This window comes from Durio zibethinus, chromosome 26, assembly GCF_047325235.1.
Source record: "Durio zibethinus cultivar Kanyao isolate XHJ-2024 chromosome 26, ASM4732523v1, whole genome shotgun sequence".
NCBI lineage: Eukaryota > Viridiplantae > Streptophyta > Magnoliopsida > Malvales > Malvaceae > Durio > Durio zibethinus.
In genome coordinates, this window is record NC_143187.1 from 5,545,093 (window position 1) to 5,563,500 (window position 18,408).

Below are 18,408 nucleotides of genomic sequence, written 5' to 3' on the forward strand. Positions count from 1 at the left end.
GTGGCATTGGCCTAAAATTGTTGAAGATTTTCCTTTGGGTTAAAAATGAAAGTATCTATTTCATTTTCCTGTGATATTCATCTCATTGATGTTGGTGTCTTTATTGTAGTGAAGCTGTCAGTCATTCTAGATTTTATTGTTATACTTATTTGACTTTGTGATTCAGGGATGATAAATCAGCTGGAATTCCTTTTGTCATGACATCTAGATTAAAGCGGAGTTTTGAGATGGTGCTTTTGGCAGTCAGTCAAAAGTGGCCTGTTCTTCTGTATGGCCCTGCCGGTGCTGGGAAATCTGCCCTTATTAGCAAGATGGCCCGTGATAGTGGGAACCATGGTATTCTATTTTTTAAATGTATTCCTTTATTAATTTGTTTATTGTTATGCCTATTTATAATCATAGAAATAGAGCATGGTCTGCTGGAAGCTAAAGACTACCTACCATTTAGTCACTTATAGGGAATGCGTATTTATATTCATTTTAGTATCCTGTCAACAAGGCTAGTAAAATAGAAAAATAATAGTCCAAATTGCATAATTTGGTTTCCTTTTGTGTAGAAGCATTCAATTGTCTTGGATAAAATTTAGGTAAAGTTTCTTATGTTCTTTAGTTTTCCCAATAATGCTATGTTAAGATTGCTCGATTAGCATTCACTATTGTTAACAGGATTGTTAAGGTGGGTTAAATTCTAAGTCAGTTTATTGGAGATGCAGAGAACCTAAGGTGTTGCTTATAAGGATCTTCACCTAAGTCTTACCCATTTATCTTTGTTGGCTAATCGATTATGGTCAAACCCTAGGTTAGTGTGGCTTCACACAGTCCAAATACGATAATATTTGTTGCTGAAACTGTCATAAACCTGTTCTTCACTAATGAGAGGACTTTTGTGCTTATGTTGTCTTTTCTAATGGTAATCCTGCGAGGATTAGAGATTCTAGATAGGGAACTATCAAAAGTAAATCCTAGAAACTCATAAGCTATAAATAAAACATTAATTTACTATAAGGACTAAAGTGGACCTCTAGAGATTTCAAGAAATTCTGGAGATCTTGAATTTCTTAATTATCTTTAGCACTTACACTGCATATATCTGAAATACAGTTACTTAAAGAACTGTGTAAACTAAGACTTAATGATAAATTGTAAATATGGATGGTCCAAATATCAAGTGGAGATCCTTATTTTTTGGGCCAACTTGATCTTTAAGTTTGCTTGTCACTTTTTTGATCTATATCATTTTGTCTCTGTCTCTCTTTCTTTCTAGTTTACTTGCTCGATTAATTATTTTCTTGTATCTTTCTATTTCTTGGCATGCTTTTATGTGTAGTGCTTTCTATTTACATGGATGATCAAATTGACGGAAAAACATTGGTTGGGAGTTATGTTTGTACTGAGCAACCTGGTGAATTTAGATGGCAGCCTGGGCCACTTACCCAGGTTTGTTCTGTTTAAATGAGTTTCTTTTGCTTTCTTGTTTAGGCTTCAATTTTTTTTTTTTTTTTTTGGGGTCCTGCTTATTTGTGATATCTTCAAATTCCATTTCCTCTCAGGCTGTTCTAAATGGATTTTGGGTTGTCTTTGAGGATATTGACAAAGCACCATCAGATGTGCTGTCTATGATATTACCGTTGCTGGAAGGTTCAAGCTTATTTATAACTGGTTTTGGGGAGGTATGTGAGCCTGTTCTAAAATTTCATCGTGAAACTAGTGTTGTTCCTGTTTGTCCTTGTTGTAGCTCCACTGATAGGAAGTTCTCTTTGAAATTTTTAGTGTTTTTAGGTAGTTTGCCTCCTTGGATTCACTTGGTCAATTATATGTGTTAATCCGGCCTTGATTAGGCAGTTTGCTATTTTGATTTTTTTGAACTGGCTGTTTTTTGCAAACTATTATAATGCTTATGTCGTCTAATGAAATTCTTATGTTAAGCAGAGACTTAATACGTGTCAGGCATTAATGGGATCCCTTATATGCTAGCATATGCTTGTTGATTCTGAACCTGAGTCCAAATGAAGTCCTATATATCTTCAGCTTTCTGTCCTATTGAGAAAATTATTTTTTTTTCTTTCTAAATAAATTTCCTTGACAGTTTCTCTTTACCAACTTGTGTAATTTTTTTCAATTTGAGTTTTGATGTAGGCCTTTTAACTTGTCTTATCTTGTCTACATCCATGGTACATGTTGTGACAGACAGAACAAGAAAGAGAAGACAGCTTAATTCCTTAATTTATGTTTTTAGAGAATCTAAAGATGCATCTGGGGATTGTGCAGGAAATTAGGGTGGCAGAAAGCTTCCATTTATTTTCAACTATTTCTACATCTAAAAGTGATATATCTCGTGGAATAGAAGGTCTGTTATTCTCCACGTAGCCTAAAATACTGGTTGCATTTTTTTTCTTTCTTCTTTTCCATATGATTTTCTGACTTAAATTAAATGCCTCATCTGTTTATGGTTGTGTTGTGAAAATGAATTCTGCTTTCTGCTGGAGTGTTGCTCTTTTGTATTTTTGTCGGATACTTTCACAAAGTTTCCTGAGGATACCTTTTGTTTACTTCGCTAAGTTCTTTCTATGTGACATTTTCTGGAAAGTTCTTTCTAGTTGATCTTCATTAGGAAAAACCTCAATATTAGAACAAATCTCTAGAATAAAACTATTTTATTCTTCTACATTTTTCTTATTACAATGCTAGAATTGTATGAAAATATATAATCTAAAGACTGAATATTCTCAGCCTTAAAACCCAAGATTTTCACGCATTAAAACAGCTAATCAAAGGAGTAATTTACTCTCTACACATAATAGGAAAATATTTAATGGGTTTGATGTAATTACCCAAATCACTTCTTAGTCTAAAAATAAAAAACTTAACTAAAATAAATAAAGTCAACTAATCAATTAATAATGAATATTAAATTTCCACAATATTAATTAAGGTTTTGGTTAAAATTGAAAGAATACTGCTAGTGTTGAATCTTATTAAAACCAGCTGTTGATTGGGTATTTTGAATTGTCGTAGTTTCTATCTCTCTTGTCATATTACAAGGAGTGATGGATAACATTTTGTAACTTTTTTCCTTGGTAAAGTCTCAATTGGCATAAGTTTCTTGGTCATAGTCAAAGGATTCCATCCATTGGTATTTAATCCTTCTTAAATCAGCTTTTTGATCATATTTGGGAATCAGCTGTTAGAAACAAATGGGGAAGTCGCAATTAAAAGCTTGTCAAGAAATTTTCAAGCCACTCAGTAATTATAAAAGATGATTCAAATAATTTTTTCTATGAGCAAGAGTTAGTAATCCTAAAAATATGAGCATTTTGAGATGTATTTGGTGCACTGTTTGATGAGATGCCAAACTGAAGTTGAATTTAGGTTTACTATCTTTTAATGTGGTTACGCATAAAACTTCAACCTGTGATTCTTATGCCACTGCTGCCTTATATTATTTGGATATTTCTCCTTGTCAAGAATTTCTTTGGCATAACTTGTCTGCGATGTATATTTTACAGACTGTTAAGGTTAATTTATTTGTTAGTTATGGCTTCTATTGTAATTATTGTGGTGGTAGGTGGGAATTTAAATGGAGTCCTGTGGAGGAAAGTGTTGATTGAGCCGCCAGGTGACCAAGACCTAAGAAAGATCGTAAGAGCATGGTATCCAAGTTTGGAGCCTCTTGCTGAAAAGCTTGTAGGTAGGTCCAACCATTCCTCAAGAAGCTCTGGTGTTAGACTAAATTATCCTTTTTCTACTAATCATGTTTTTGCTTCAGAAACTTTTGAAGGGGTTAACTCCATCTGTATGCACCAATTTTTGAACTTTCATTCTGGAAACTCTGTTTCCTTAAATTCTCTCAGCAAGTTCTCATCGAGGTAAAAGCTGGCACTAAAGATTCAATATTTGTTGATAACAATAACACAATTTGAGTTCTCTGGCTCTTGATGACAGGGATCTACTCAAGTGGTGCAAGAGAATTGCTGGACTGGGTTTTAGTTCTATGCTGACAGCTTTTGAATGTTATTGTATTTATCGAGAGGTATGATTTAGCATATGTATTCTGTTTCTTTGATTTTTTTTTGTTGCTTCTGAATTTTGTTATTAGTGTATTCTGCATCTTATTCTTAGTGAGTTACTGTCTCGTTCTCATAGGCTGTGGAAGTCTTTGCCGCCTTTTCAACATCTGTTGGAAATAGGTTGACCATAATGAAAGACATTGCAAAGAAGTGGGCTGTTCCAACTTCTGAGACAGAAACGCTGTATCCTCGCGATGAACCTGTAATTCAGGTGCCTATTATTTTAGATTGTTGTGAGTTAAATCATACATGATTCATTTGACAATTTGGTTCTCATATTGAAAATTTAATTGCAGGATTTGCTTTCCGAAGTTAGGATTGGACGAGTCACGCTTCAACGAACTGAAGCAACTGTTAGTAGCAAGCATTTTGAATTGCATTAATTTAGTTTATGTTGTCTTTAGCTTCTTTTTGATATTGTGATTCTTGCAGTTATATGATGAAAAGAGACCTTTTGTTAAGATTCGTAGTTCTTTGCATGTACTTGGGAGAATAGCTTGCTCTGTTAAGTACAACGAGCCTGTTCTCTTAGTTGGTGAAACTGGCACCGGGAAGACTACACTTGTGCAGAATCTGGCCTTGAGGATGGGTCAGAAGCTTACTGTTTTGGTATGATGTTTGAGGGTCCCTCTCTATCTCTGTAGCACACACAAACATGGGGTGTAATTGATTGGCTCTTACATATAGTACACTCACGTGATTATGTTTTTTGTTCCAGAACTTAAGTCAGCAAAGTGATGTTACTGATCTATTAGGAGGATTTAAGCCTATGGATGCACGGTCTATTTGCATTCCCCTATACAATGAGTTTAAATTTCTTTTTTCGAAGGCATTTTCTATGAAGGTATTCTTAATTTTGGTATTTTGTTATCTTTTGTTGTTGTTTAGGTTGTGAAGTAACCTTTACTACTGTTTGCTTCTTATATGCAGGGTAATGATGAATATTTTTCTAGTTTACAAGCGCTTTTGTGCAGTAAGAACTGGGAGAAGTTACTTCGTAAGCTTAAGAATGGTGTCGATTTATTCAAAAAGTTGGTAGAAGAAGAGAGGTCAGGTTCTGCCAGAAAGCGGAAAAAACCTTTAGATGTAGAAAAGAAAGTTAAGGCTTGGGAGGACTTTTCTGCAAGACTTGAAACTGCCCACAGGCAGATTGCGTCTTCTGGAATGGTATTTTCCTTTGTAGAAGGTGTTTTTGTGACTGCACTTAGAAATGGTCAGTGGATTTTGCTTGATGAGGTGAACTTGGCGCCTCCTGAGATTTTGCAGAGAGTTATTGGTGTTCTTGAAGGGGAGAATGGGTCACTTTGTTTAGCTGAAAGAGGTGATGTCAGTAACATTAACAGGCATCGTAATTTTCGTGTATTTGCCTGCATGAATCCTGCAACTGATGCTGGGAAGAGGGATTTGCCTTATGCTTTACGGAGTAGATTTACAGAATACTTTGTTGATGATATATTGGATGACCAAGATTTGGACATATTTATTCAAAAATTTTTGGGTGACAGTGTATCAAGTAGTGAATTAGTAAAAAGAATTAGGTGTTTTTATAAAATAGCCAAGAAGGATTCTGATGAAAGGCTTCAAGATGGGGCTAATCAAAAGCCACAGTATAGTTTAAGGTCTCTGTACAGGGCTCTAGAATTTACAAGGAAAGCAGAAAGAAAATTTGGGTTTCAGCATGCAATTTATGATGGATTCTGTATGTTTTTTGTTAGTTTATTAGATGGGCCAAGTGCGAAGAAAATGAAGCAAACGATTTTGCAGTATCTGCTAAGAGGAAATAAACCTTCTCATGTACCTTTTCATCGGTACTTAATGATCAAGGAAAACTCCAGCTCCGATGAATTCTTAAAGAACTATGTCCTGACTAAGAGTGTTAAGAAGCATCTTAGAAACTTGTCACGTGCTGTTTTTATAAAAAGATATCCTGTTCTTTTACAGGGTCCAACTTCTAGTGGGAAGACCAGCCTTGTCCAGTATCTTGCTACAGTCACTGGTCATGAATTTGTGAGGATAAATAATCATGAACACACTGATCTGCAGGAGTATTTAGGTACTTACATAACTGATGCCCATGGGAAGCTTGTATTTCAGGAGGGTGTGTTGGTCAAAGCTGTTCGAAATGGTTATTGGATTGTTTTAGATGAGCTAAATTTGGCTCCAACGGATGTCCTAGAGGCACTAAACCGATTGCTTGATGACAACAGGGAGCTCTTTGTGCCTGAACTGCGTGAAACAATTCCAGCACATCCAGATTTTATGCTTTTTGCTACTCAAAATCCGCCTACTTTCTATGGTGGACGTAAAATGCTTTCTCGAGCATTTCGCAACCGATTTGTGGAGATTCATGTTGATGAAATTCCAGAAGATGAGTTAAGCACAATTTTAAAGCAAAGGTGTCAGATACCCGAAAGCTATGCTAAGAAAATGGTTGAGGTTATGAAGGAGTTGCAGCTTCATCGCCAGACAAGCAAAGTTTTTGCTGGAAAACATGGATTTATAACTCCAAGGGACTTGTTTCGTTGGGCTGATCGCTTCAGAATTTCTGGGATATCTTATGAAGATTTGGCAAGAGATGGGTATCACCTTTTGGCTGAGAGGCTACGGGTTGAAGATGAGAAACATGTAGTTCAAGAAGTTTTGGAGAGACATCTCCGAGTCAAACTTGTCAAAGATGACTTATACAAGCCGGTGCGTTATCTACCAGATCTAAATGTTTGTATAATGCTTTATGTTATTTATTTGTTTATTTATTTATTTTGCATTGCTGTTTGTGTGCTTTGGTTCTGGTGGGTTTAGTATTTAAGGACTACATGATAATTGTGCATTTCATGTTGATTCATGATAGGTGCAGGTTTGCATTTTTATGTACATCCTATCAAACATTTTGAGAGAGATTTGTTGTTTGTTAAATTCTGCAGATTTTGCATGCAGTTTTTGACTGTGTATGCTAAGTGCCTATTTTATTTAAAGAGTGCAAGCCTATAGGCAATGTGACTCTTTATCTGTTTTTATATGCAGCTCCAGGAATGTCTTTTTGTTGATTTATGCTGGAATTTATTGATTCTCTTTCTTTCCAAACATCCAACGTGACTCATTTCAACTTGATCCAATAAATCCTGGTTGCTTAATGATAGTAATGCATTGGTAAAATGTAATATTATTTTGTGATGCATGTATTCTCTGGCTTTAATCACTAGATCTCAAGGATTAACAAGGTTAATACTTGCTAATTAAAGTATAAATGTTATCATACCTCATTAGGCATATTTCCAGCATCCCTGAGATATTCTTTATGGTTGTAGGCCTTTTATGTTGTCCTTATCTCTGTTTGCTCTATTGTCGTTTTATTTGCAGTAACTGGAAGTATATTGGCCAAAAAAAAATAAAAGAAGAATACTGTTAAACTTTCTTACTCCATTGCTTTTAACATTCACATGTAGCTTAGAAGGAAACTGGATTGGGTTGATAATACTTCTATTTAGCATTTTAAAAGGTTCTAGAATCCAATACTCATTTTGCTGTCCTTTTTTTCTCCAGGAGTTGCTCGGAGAGGATCCTGTTCCAGAGAGTCTTGGAAAGTAAGGACTCATAAACCTATTTTATTTTATCTTGGTTTTGCTAATTTGTGTTAAATTTTACTCCTAATAATGTCATCCATTGCAGTGTGATCTTAACTAAAAGCATGAGAAGATTGTACTTCCTTGTCAGACGCTGCTATAAGTTTCGTGAACCGGTGCTCCTTGTTGGTGAAACAGGTGGTGGGAAGACTACTGTGTGCCAGTTACTGAGTATTGCTTTGGGGTTAAATTTACACATTTTGAATTGTCACCAGTACACTGAAACGTCCGATTTTCTTGGGGTTTGTTTGCTTTGTTCTCACCATCTGTTGTTACTTATCTGACAATTAAATCCCTCAGAGCTTCTAATGAAATGTTTAACAGGGTTTTTATCCAATTCGAGATAGATCAAGGTTGTCCTCCGAATACAAACATGTGATTGAACGATTGAAGCTTTTGAAGGCCATTATTCACTTCCCTGAAAGCTTGGTTAGTATATTTTGGTTAAAATAGTCTATTGGTGTCTTAGCTTACTTGTATTTCCTGTAAGATAATGACTAGTGTCTCAAATATGTTTTGTTGCAGGATATTTCTTCAGATATCAGTCATGCTTCCTTAACTCTTGACCAGCTGAATGTAGTTATTACCAAGTACAAACAAGGCTGTCTTTCAATTCCTGATTTCACTTTGCAAGATATGGACGATTTAGATGAGGTGAAGCAGGAGCTTGATCTGCTTTACCGTAAGTGGCAGACAATTTTTACATGGCAAGATGGGCCTCTTGTGCAATCTATGAAGGCGGGTGACTTATTTCTTGTTGATGAAATTTCCTTGGCTGATGATAGCGTTCTGGAAAGGTTGAACAGTGTCTTGGAGCCAGAAAGGAAACTGGTAGGTAATTCTTGCTTGAGGATTTTGGTCTTCGCAGTTTATTTCAAGTTAGCTTGTTATAAAACATTAAAGTATATGATATTCTGATGCTGGTATACTTCTGCATGTCCTTCACACTGCATTTCAAGTTAGCTTGTTAGAAAACATTAAACTATATGATTTTCTGATGCTGATATACTTCTGCATGTCAAAGTTCAGCCATTTTTCCAGCTGCTATTGCCATTTCATAGAATAGTTAGGCTGGGTATTTGTCAATATCGGAGTATCTTTTATTCTTCCGCCTGTTTTCTGGGAGCATCTTGTTCTTTAGTTGCTATTGCTTACCTTTTCCCGTGTTATATTTTGTGTGCAGTCGTTGGCTGAGAAAGGAGGAAATGTTCTAGAGAAAGTTACTGCTCATGAAAACTTTTTAGTTCTTGCAACAATGAATCCTGGTGGTGACTATGGTAAAAAGGAATTATCACCTGCTCTTCGTAATCGGTTTACTGAGATATGGGTTCCATCTGTTGGTGATTTGAGCGAGCTTAGGAGTATTGCTTCGAATAGGTATGTCAGTTTTCTAGAAAAATGGTTGACTTAGCTTAATGAGTTTTTTTAGTAATATTTATTTATATTGCAGACTATCCCGCCTTGAACTCTCTTGTATTATTAATCCTATGGTAAACTTCTACGAGGTATGCTCTGATGCAGTTCCCCATTTTTGGCTTTTAACTTTGCCTCTACATCACTATAAGATGAATTAGTTTTGCATAAGTATCTTTTCCTTTTTTTTTATAAAGCTCCTGGGAATTGTCTCCGTGAATAATTATAATACTAAAAATTCTCCTTTTTAATTAATTTCGCACCTTCTCAACTTCCTATAGTATCTAACAATATACTTACCTATTTGTTAATCTTTTCTATGAGTTGGGGCTGGCTCACCACTCATCATGCATGTTATTCAGTTTTTCTAATAGTTTCTTATCTTTTCTGTTAGACTACATTTTTTTAAGTTACTCTTTTTTCTTGTTCTTTTTTTTTTTTTATTCTCTTCCTTTTTCCTCGTGAGACTGCCAGTGGATTGTGATTGTAGATTTTTCTGACCCATGAAATTGTTGTCTTTTTTGTTGCCTTCTTTTTTCATTCTTTGAGTTTTTTAATCATCTTGGTTGGTGTTGGACCAAAAAATCATTTCAATGGTGTTTGATATGTGTTGAAACAATCTAATTTATTTCTTGTACCTTACAGTGGTTTAATCAATTGCAAATTGGGAGATTCCTCACTGTCAGAGATCTTCTGTCTTGGATTGCATTTGTTAATGTGTCTAAATTAGGACCAGAGCATGCGTTCCTTCATGGTGCCTTCCTTGTTCTGCTTGATGGTCTAAGTTTAGGTATACCCTTGCAGTACCATTATATATTGTAATTCCTGTAATACGGAATGTTTTATCGACACTAAAATATAACATATTACTTCTTTGGCTCCATATATTGTGGCTTCTTTCAATTACACACGTTTGGTTTGTAATTATCGGTGGAATGTTTTCTCATTTGATGATGCATTCATTACATTTTTCTTAGTTTTGGATTTCCTTCCCCGTTGTTATCACGGTTATTTTCCTCAAATTACCTGATGCTTAAAGCTATCATGAACTCCATAGGGATTAGCTTTGCGTTGATTTTATTTTTGGGATGCCATCTTTTAATGCACTAGAAATACAGCTTCCAACCATTGTTTCTTTAGGGTCTTACAGTTAACATGGGTTTATCTGTATTTTACACTCTTCCTCCTAACAAACTTTCAATAATTGGCAAAAGCGGTGAGAGCATTAAATTTTTAGGAATTTGCATAATTTATATATTAGGTATTCTACTAGAAATTAGAAGTAATCAACATGTGTTATATTAAAATTCAGATGGTTGCTTCCATTTAAACAAAACTATTCCCACAAGTAAATGGTAAGACTTGCTAAACATTAAAATTGTAGAGTGAAACATCATATTTGAACTTAAATACAGAAACACCTAGGTGATGGCTGTTGTATGTACAGATGGTATAGAAACATCATCTTTTCACTTTAAATATGGAAACACCTATATTGATAGCTGCTGTAGGTACAGATGGCATAGACATGTGTTGCACTACCTGAAACAGATTCGTGGAACATGATATAATATAATACTATTGATTTGGACAACTATAAAAAATTCTTTTTGTAGTTGGAACCGTGACTAGCATTAATGGTTTTGTAAGTCTTGCTTTTTTACAATTTGTTGATGATATATTTTCTCATATGTTACCAAGTATTCTTGTAATTATTTTTGGTCTCTGATTGCTCTTTATTTTTGTTTTTCAGGGACTGGTCTTTCTAAAAAGGATTGTGGAGAGTTAAGGGAAAGATGCTTGTCTTTTCTTTTAGAACTGCTACTGGTAATGTGGTCTTCATGTTTCTTGTTATTGTTGCCTGTTGTTAAAGGACTGTGCCAATGTTTGTGGGTTTGTGCGTTTATAGTTCACATGAACAACTAACCATGGCTGTGGCTTGGCATTGGCAAGTGGTCTTCATGTTTCTTGTTATTGTTGCTTGTAGGTAAAGGACTGTGCCAATATTTGTGGGTTTGTGAGTGTGCTTATAGTTCACATGAACAACTAACCATGGCTGTGGCTTGGCATTGGCACAACTTAGTTACTTTACCTTGGTATTAAAGTTCATTAGATGAACTGAAACTCAGGCATCTTTACTTGTTAACTCTTCTTTAATAGTTGATATTCGATTTTTGTATCATTTTGTCCTTTTGCTCGTTTCTTGGAGCTGTTAGTTTGAGTCATTGCAAGAGAAATAAGTTGGCATGTATTTCCTTGTAATAAATCATGTGTAATGAGTCAAATGACTGCAGGACAGTTTCAGGGAAGTCAAGTCTGCCTCCTAAGGTTTTATTGTGGGTTAGGGCTAGAAATTAGAGATTGAGGGGTTTATATCTATGGTAGGAAATGTTCTTTGATTGAGTTGAGATTTGATTCCAAGTGAAACTGCAAGTAGTGGGAAAGGGTGCTTGAATCAACAGAACTAGAATAAAGCTAGCCATTTGTGTGTTCCTTTGCTATGATGTATTTGGAAGTGCTCTCATGGCAAAGAGAGAAAATGAGTGCAAGATGAAGAAAAAGAGCAGAAATTATAAATCACAAATTCTGCAAGAATTGTCTATAACTCGGATCTTCATTAAAATTAAACTCTTCTCAACAAGAAGAGAAGAAATATTTCCCTCTAGTTATAATGGACAATACAAGCAAAGTTTAGTGGAAGCATTGCATCCATAATAGAAGTTGCGTCTGAATGGTACAGGAAAGTAGGGAATTGTGAAACATATGTTTGTTATTATTTTTTCTCACTTCTCCTGTCAAATTGAAGCCAATATCTTTTTCCCGTCAAATTTTAACATTTAGTAGGAACTACGCATTCAATAATTTATGTTATGTTTCCCACCTTGCTTTTTGAGATGCATTGGTTGCTCTGAAGTGATTTCCTTTTTGGTTCTGCAGGTGGACAAGACAAATTTGTTGTACCCTAAACTTTCAAAAATGGAGAATTATGGTTGGGGTGATCTTGAAACACCTACAGAGATGAACACTGATAGTATGCTATATGACAATATCTTTAGCATTGATCCCTTTTACATTGAAGAAGGTGATTATTTTATTCAATGTAAATAATGCATTTTTTTTTTTTAATTTCAAATACAACAAAAGCATTTTACTTGTTATTTGTCATTGTAGAAGCTTTTATTTTATTGTGGAAGTTCTCTTTAGCAATTAGAACTGAGTCATAAGATCCTGTGGCAGTTTTAAATCTGCTTGTTTTTAGAGTCTGTTAAGTCAGGTTAGAAATAAAAAATTGTCTCCGATTGGAGATAAAACTTCAGTATACTAGACCAGAGTAGTCTAGTCAAGTTATGGTTTTATGAGGCTTCTTTTCCTCCGTGACTGGAGTTTGGAAGTCAACTATGTAAGAGCGTTGCGGTTGGATGCTGGAAAATGAGAAATCTTAAAATCATTTCTGAGATCTGCTTATTAAGCAATGTAACACAACTATTTAACTTTTTATCCTGTCTTATTCTAATATCAAGGGGCTTATGCAACTTGCTTGTGTATCTAGGTTCTGAAAAGATTGAGGCAGGTGGATTTGAGTTTTTGGCACCAACTACACGGAAAAATGCTTTACGAGTGTTGCGGGCCATGCAGCTTTCAAAGCCTGGTATGCCTCTATCAGCTGTATGTTAGTTTGCATCCCTTGATATTTTCATACTTATCTGTTGAATTCTCCTATACTTTCCAGTTTTATTGGAAGGTAGTCCAGGTGTTGGGAAAACAAGTTTGATAGTTGCATTAGGAAAATTTTCAGGGCATAAAGTCGTGCGCATAAATTTATCTGAGCAGGTTGGTAACTTTCATTTTATTAAGTTTTGAATGTTTTCAGTTCTTACTCTTTACAGTCTAATCAAGTATATCTAACTGTTCATCTGCTGCAGACTGATATGATGGATTTGCTGGGGTCGGACTTGCCTGTTGAGAGCGATGAAGGGATGAAGTTTGCTTGGTCTGATGGAATTTTATTGCAGGTAATGTGTCTTTGACTTTTAAGGCTTTTCTATCTTTATTGGACATGGAAGTACCTAATATTGCTTTGTTTATGTAGGCTTTAAAGGAGGGTTGTTGGGTTTTGCTGGATGAGCTTAATCTTGCTCCACAATCTGTCTTAGAGGTATGCTTACCACTTTGTTAATGAGCTAACTCTGGCATGTCCTTCAGGCAAAAGAAAGCGGTTAATTTTATGTTTCATGTTTATTAGGGTTTAAATGCAATCCTGGATCATCGAACTGAGGTCTTTATACCAGAACTGGATCGCACTTTTAGGTGCCCATCATCTTTTCGAGTTTTTGCTTGTCAGAATCCTTCTTATCAAGGTGGTGGCAGGAAAGGCCTACCAAAGTCTTTTCTTAATCGTTTCACTAAGGTTGATTTGATCTGCTACCACTATTCCAATAAATGTATAACATATGCCTGGTTGATTACTGATGAACTGACCCCATATAACATTCTGCCATTTCAGGTATATATTGATGAGTTAGTTGAGGATGACTATCTTTTCATCTGCAGCTCACTTTATCCGTCAATTCCATGTCCTTTACTTTCAAATCTGATCTCATTTAATAGACGGCTACATGAGGACACTATGTTGTATCGCAAGTTTGCTCATAATGGATCGCCTTGGGAGTTTAATCTGCGTGATGTGCTTCGGTCATGCCAGATCCTACAAGGTGTAATATGTGTTATGTAATTTGTTTCAATAGTTGATTTTCAACTCGGAAGATGCTTACTGAGGGATTTTTTACTTCTTCTTTTTTTTTTTTTTAAATAAAGGCAGTTACTAAGTTCTATGTAAAATAATTTTAGGTACACCAGTTGGTAGCTTTGTCAATCTTATTTATGTTCAAAGAATGCGTACTGCAGCCGATCGCAGACAAGTTATGCAGCTATATGAACAGATTTTTGGGGTGAAGCCATCTATAAATCCTTACCCTAGAGTGCAGCTCAATGCTGATTATTTGATTGTTGGGAGTGTTGCTATTAAAAGAAATTTTTCGCGGCCATCGGGAAGTTTATGTCAGCTGAAACTTCTACCCAGTGTTCGTTGCAATTTGGAAGCTGCTGCACATTGTGTACAACAAGGATGGTTGTGCATTTTAGTTGGTCCACCATCATCTGGAAAAACTTCATTGATAAGGTTGCTGGCTTGGCTTACCGGTAACGTACTGCATGAATTAAATCTGTCATCAGCAACTGACATTTCTGAACTGCTTGGATGCTTTGAGCAATATAATGCTCTTCGCAATTTTCGCTCAGTTGTTGCTCAAGTTGGTCGTTTTGTTAATGAGTATAGCAGTTTGTTATTGGAGACCTCAATGGAGACATTTTTAGGTGACAGAAAGGATTTAATTGCCAGATGGCTTGCTTTTTTATCTGATGTCAATTCTGATTTGATGCCAAGTTTTTCTTATATGTGCCCAGAGACTTGGAATGGCTTTTACAAGTCTCTTTCTTCATTGATTGAAATCATCGGACAGCTGAAATCTGATTTGGAAAAAAATGTTTTGCCCATTTCTTGGGCAAGTGAGGATCTGGAGAGAACCATGAAGACTATATTGAAATTGCAAGATCACAAGAAAAGGCCATATTCTGTTAAGTTTGAATGGGTTATGGGATTATTGATAAAGGCTATAGAGAATGGAGAATGGATTGTTCTAGAGAATGCAAATCTTTGTAATCCCACGGTATGCGGATTTTTGTTGGTTGATCTTCTAAATCTTCTTGTAATATCTTTGTTACTGCCCTGTTCACTAGTTAATGGGTTTTCTAATTTTTTTTTTGTCAGGTTCTTGATAGAATCAACTCTTTGGTGGAACCAGATGGAACAATTACTGTCAATGAGTGTGGCATTGTTGATGGAAAACCTGTGGTTCTCCATCCACACTCGAATTTTCGAATGTTTCTCACTGTAAACCCAAGCTTTGGTGAAGTATCCCGAGCAATGCGAAACAGAGGTGTTGAAATATTCATGATGGACCCGTACTGGATTTTTGATGAAGGAAATGGATGCAATTCTGAGGAGTTTGAAATGAAAGATGTGAAGAGATTTCTTGTTCTTGCGGGCATTCCTGGTGTTAAGTTGGTTGACTCAATGGCCAAAGCACATGCATATGCTAGGGTTGAAGGTGTATGTCTTAATGTACGCATCACTTATCTTGAGCTTGCACGGTGGGTTCAGTTATTTCAGCACCTTCTTATGAATGGCAATCAACCAATGTGGAGTCTCCAAATAAGTTGGGAGCATGCCTATCTTTCATCTTTTGGCGAGGCTGAAGGGGTGAACATTGTGAATCATGCAAAGAATGTTTATTTGTCAGTTACTGAATTATATGCATCTAACTCTTCACAGGAGTCTGTTCTTTGTTTGCCTGGAGGATGGCCAATGCCATTAACTTTGATGGATCTTGCATGGTATTCGAAAGAGGCCTATGTCAAGCAGAATTGTTCATATCTGCAGTTCTTGGGAGCACAGTATGCATCACATAAACTTGCAATCAGCTCTAGTATTTGTCCTGTTGATGATGTGTTACATAGGTGTGGATGCAAGGGAACTTACTTATTGGACTGGAAGATGTTATACGAGACTCTCTATCCTCAAGTAACAAAAGGATTCACTTCAGACTCTGATGTCAAAACAGAATTTAACTTAAATATTGCTAATAAGATGATGTTTTTTGCTGCCAACTGGGCAATTGAACAGGCAACAGAAAATGATTTTCAGCTGTATCTCCAGTGGTTTAGCTGGTTCAGTTTTCATTTGGAACCATATGGTCAGTTTTTCAAATCCTTTTTAACTTCACTTGAACAGGAAAGGAGGCATCCAATTTGGACCCATATACTTCGCTGTCGTCAAGAGCTTATATCACTTAATCAATTAGATATAGACTTGCATCCAATCCCAATGCTTTCTCTGGAAGTAGTTGAATTAACTTCATCAAATCATTTATTAAATGCATCAAGTAAACTCCTCCATGATGCTATTCACTGTGTGGGCCTACTCAGACTTAGTTATCTACAGTGGAATGCCGAAAGTAGGCATAAACACACAGATAAGTCACATTGTTTCATACCATTTCTGGAAACTCTTCGCGTTTTGGAGGAGGAAATCTTAAATATGCTTGTCGGGTCTCCTTCCTTTGACTTGTTATATCAGTTATACACCAATCTCCTTGAAGATCACATACTGTTTTGGGAAAGTCTTATCTTATGGCAGTTTGAACACTTGCTGATCTCTTGGCGGTCTTTGTTGAAAGATTCTGAAAAGCTGAAAGAATTTTGTCCTATAGCAGTTAAGAATATTCTGGTGAGCTTACTGAACAATGCGTAGCCTGCCACTTTTTTTCTCATATTTATTACTGTCATTTTAGTCATAAATTTGCTGCTTTGTTAACTTTGATGTACTTGAGGGATAAATCTTGTTGACAAACTGCTGCATAGGTAACCAAGAATCTTGCTGAAGTTTCATCATTGAACTTCCATTCGGAGAGATCACTGCTATGGGTTCATGGCGGTCATCCTTTTCTGCCCCCATCTTCCAAATTGTATCATCAACAGCGGCAGCTTTTACAGTTTTGTAAGTTAGTTTGGCCAACAAAGGGAAAATTATGCAATCAAGGTATGGTTCCTATGCTGGTATCTTTGTGGGAAGTCTTTTTCCTGCTTTACCATGACGGGTTTTTAATTTTTTGAACTAATCAGATATAGCTGTGAATGAGCTTCCCATTGAGATTGTGGCATCTTTTGATTCTGAACTTCGCTTCCTTGCATTGGAAGGTAGAGCTGGAAAGCTTTTCACTCATCTAAATTTATTTGTTTTCTATCTTTCTAATCTTTCTATTGTGTTGCATGTTGCATTGTGATAGATTTTGGGTTGTGTAACATTGCTAATGATGTATCTGCTAACATCATGCTGTTCTTATTAACTACAAGAAGTTTAGTACAGTTAAATAGTATTTTTATGCAGCCTTTAAGACCTAAACATTTTTCTGTTATTTTATTTCAAATTTAGCAACTTAGGATTTTTATACTATTAATGTTGGATATTTTACAGCATTATAGTATTGCAACTCCTTGATCTTAGGGTTTAGCTTTGCTATTTTTTTTTTTTTGGGAGTCGAACTTCATTATTACTTGTTTAAGGGTGACTTTAAGACTCTGGTTAATGAGATGAAGAAAATGTTGACCATTGCTAATCAATTGAAATAAACCCTAACTGATTGCCAAAGCTTAACCCAAAATTCTAACACATCCATAAACCCTTAATTCTTAAATTATCTTGTTGTAGTGCACCACAAGCCCTGCATAGGTGTATATATCTCACTTTCTTTTTTTGTCTTCTTTGTTTAGGCATTTGCATGTCATCATTTATTATGAGTAAATGCGATGAAGATGAAATGCATGTTTCTCATCAAATGGAGGAGGTGTATCAGGTTTTGTTGATATTTTATTTTTATTTGTTTACTTTTTTTTGAACAGTCAGGCCAAAAAAAAAAAACTTTATATTAAAGATTTATTGGCACTGTTAGCTCACACATGTTGGGATGAACTTGTATCCAGATGCTTTTGAAAAGGTTTGACTATGAGAAACGCAAATTGTCGAGCAAAAATGGGCCTGATGGTGCTATTTATGAGGCAAACTCAGTTGCTTGTTGTGTTCTTAGTTCTGATTTGTTGTGCACAAGGTCTGGCTTTGACAATTGGCTGGATATAGTTCCGATCGTTGACTGTGCTAGTTGCTTCCTGGATATGGAGCTACTTCAAGAGCTATCATTGCTCACTTTGGCTGATAGTGGAGAACTACAGCTAGTAAGTGAACAACTTTTTGCTTCATACTATAATCTTTTCTTGATGAATACTAAAAAATTTTTTGCTTTATTAGTTTTTTAAAGAGCATAAAGTTTAAAACCTAACTTCTGATCTCCCTTTAATGGCAGGGTTTGGCTGGTCTGTCTAACCTTTTGGAATCTGACTTGAAATATTCACTTACTTATTCAACAAGGCCTCCACAATCTTTTGTACCACATCAAAAACTTTTATGGTTACTTGATGCATGGACATCAGTGGATGCAGGTCAGTTAATTCTATCCATATCTTTGCTTGTGTTTCTTATCTGGAAGCTTAATGTTCTTTATCCTTTATGTTATAGTGCATTCAAAAGTTTCTAGTTTTGTTCATGAGATGTGGTTTTGGTGGCATTCATTATTGTGGAGCCAGCGCTCTGCTTCTATCAAGGTATGTTAATAAAAAAGCCCTGCACGTTATTTCCA

At 35.7% G+C, this 18,408-nt stretch overlaps 1 protein-coding gene across 4 annotated transcripts in view; it reads left to right on the plus strand.

Annotated features, from left to right (window-relative positions):
• LOC111274669 (midasin-like protein) overlaps positions 1 to 18,408 on the plus strand; it is a 35,728-nt gene that overhangs the window by 2,994 nt on the left and 14,326 nt on the right. For all 4 annotated transcript variants that reach the window (XM_022859463.2, XM_022859473.2, XM_022859464.2 and 1 more), the window contains exons 6-40: positions 167 to 336; positions 1,328 to 1,437; positions 1,551 to 1,670; positions 2,269 to 2,347; positions 3,566 to 3,688; positions 3,767 to 3,866; positions 3,943 to 4,030; positions 4,144 to 4,278; positions 4,364 to 4,420; positions 4,500 to 4,676; positions 4,786 to 4,911; positions 4,998 to 6,758; positions 7,608 to 7,648; positions 7,734 to 7,929; positions 8,012 to 8,116; positions 8,213 to 8,518; positions 8,871 to 9,064; positions 9,138 to 9,192; positions 9,746 to 9,890; positions 10,854 to 10,927; positions 12,038 to 12,182; positions 12,651 to 12,749; positions 12,831 to 12,931; positions 13,024 to 13,113; positions 13,191 to 13,256; positions 13,344 to 13,508; positions 13,605 to 13,812; positions 13,949 to 14,826; positions 14,928 to 16,445; positions 16,580 to 16,757; positions 16,841 to 16,915; positions 17,489 to 17,571; positions 17,699 to 17,947; positions 18,076 to 18,211; positions 18,288 to 18,373. In XM_022859463.2, the coding sequence (XP_022715198.2) occupies positions 167 to 336; positions 1,328 to 1,437; positions 1,551 to 1,670; positions 2,269 to 2,347; positions 3,566 to 3,688; positions 3,767 to 3,866; positions 3,943 to 4,030; positions 4,144 to 4,278; positions 4,364 to 4,420; positions 4,500 to 4,676; positions 4,786 to 4,911; positions 4,998 to 6,758; positions 7,608 to 7,648; positions 7,734 to 7,929; positions 8,012 to 8,116; positions 8,213 to 8,518; positions 8,871 to 9,064; positions 9,138 to 9,192; positions 9,746 to 9,890; positions 10,854 to 10,927; positions 12,038 to 12,182; positions 12,651 to 12,749; positions 12,831 to 12,931; positions 13,024 to 13,113; positions 13,191 to 13,256; positions 13,344 to 13,508; positions 13,605 to 13,812; positions 13,949 to 14,826; positions 14,928 to 16,445; positions 16,580 to 16,757; positions 16,841 to 16,915; positions 17,489 to 17,571; positions 17,699 to 17,947; positions 18,076 to 18,211; positions 18,288 to 18,373 (8,239 nt within the window). The remainder of the gene's footprint in view (positions 1 to 166; positions 337 to 1,327; positions 1,438 to 1,550; positions 1,671 to 2,268; positions 2,348 to 3,565; positions 3,689 to 3,766; positions 3,867 to 3,942; positions 4,031 to 4,143; positions 4,279 to 4,363; positions 4,421 to 4,499; positions 4,677 to 4,785; positions 4,912 to 4,997; positions 6,759 to 7,607; positions 7,649 to 7,733; positions 7,930 to 8,011; positions 8,117 to 8,212; positions 8,519 to 8,870; positions 9,065 to 9,137; positions 9,193 to 9,745; positions 9,891 to 10,853; positions 10,928 to 12,037; positions 12,183 to 12,650; positions 12,750 to 12,830; positions 12,932 to 13,023; positions 13,114 to 13,190; positions 13,257 to 13,343; positions 13,509 to 13,604; positions 13,813 to 13,948; positions 14,827 to 14,927; positions 16,446 to 16,579; positions 16,758 to 16,840; positions 16,916 to 17,488; positions 17,572 to 17,698; positions 17,948 to 18,075; positions 18,212 to 18,287; positions 18,374 to 18,408) is intronic.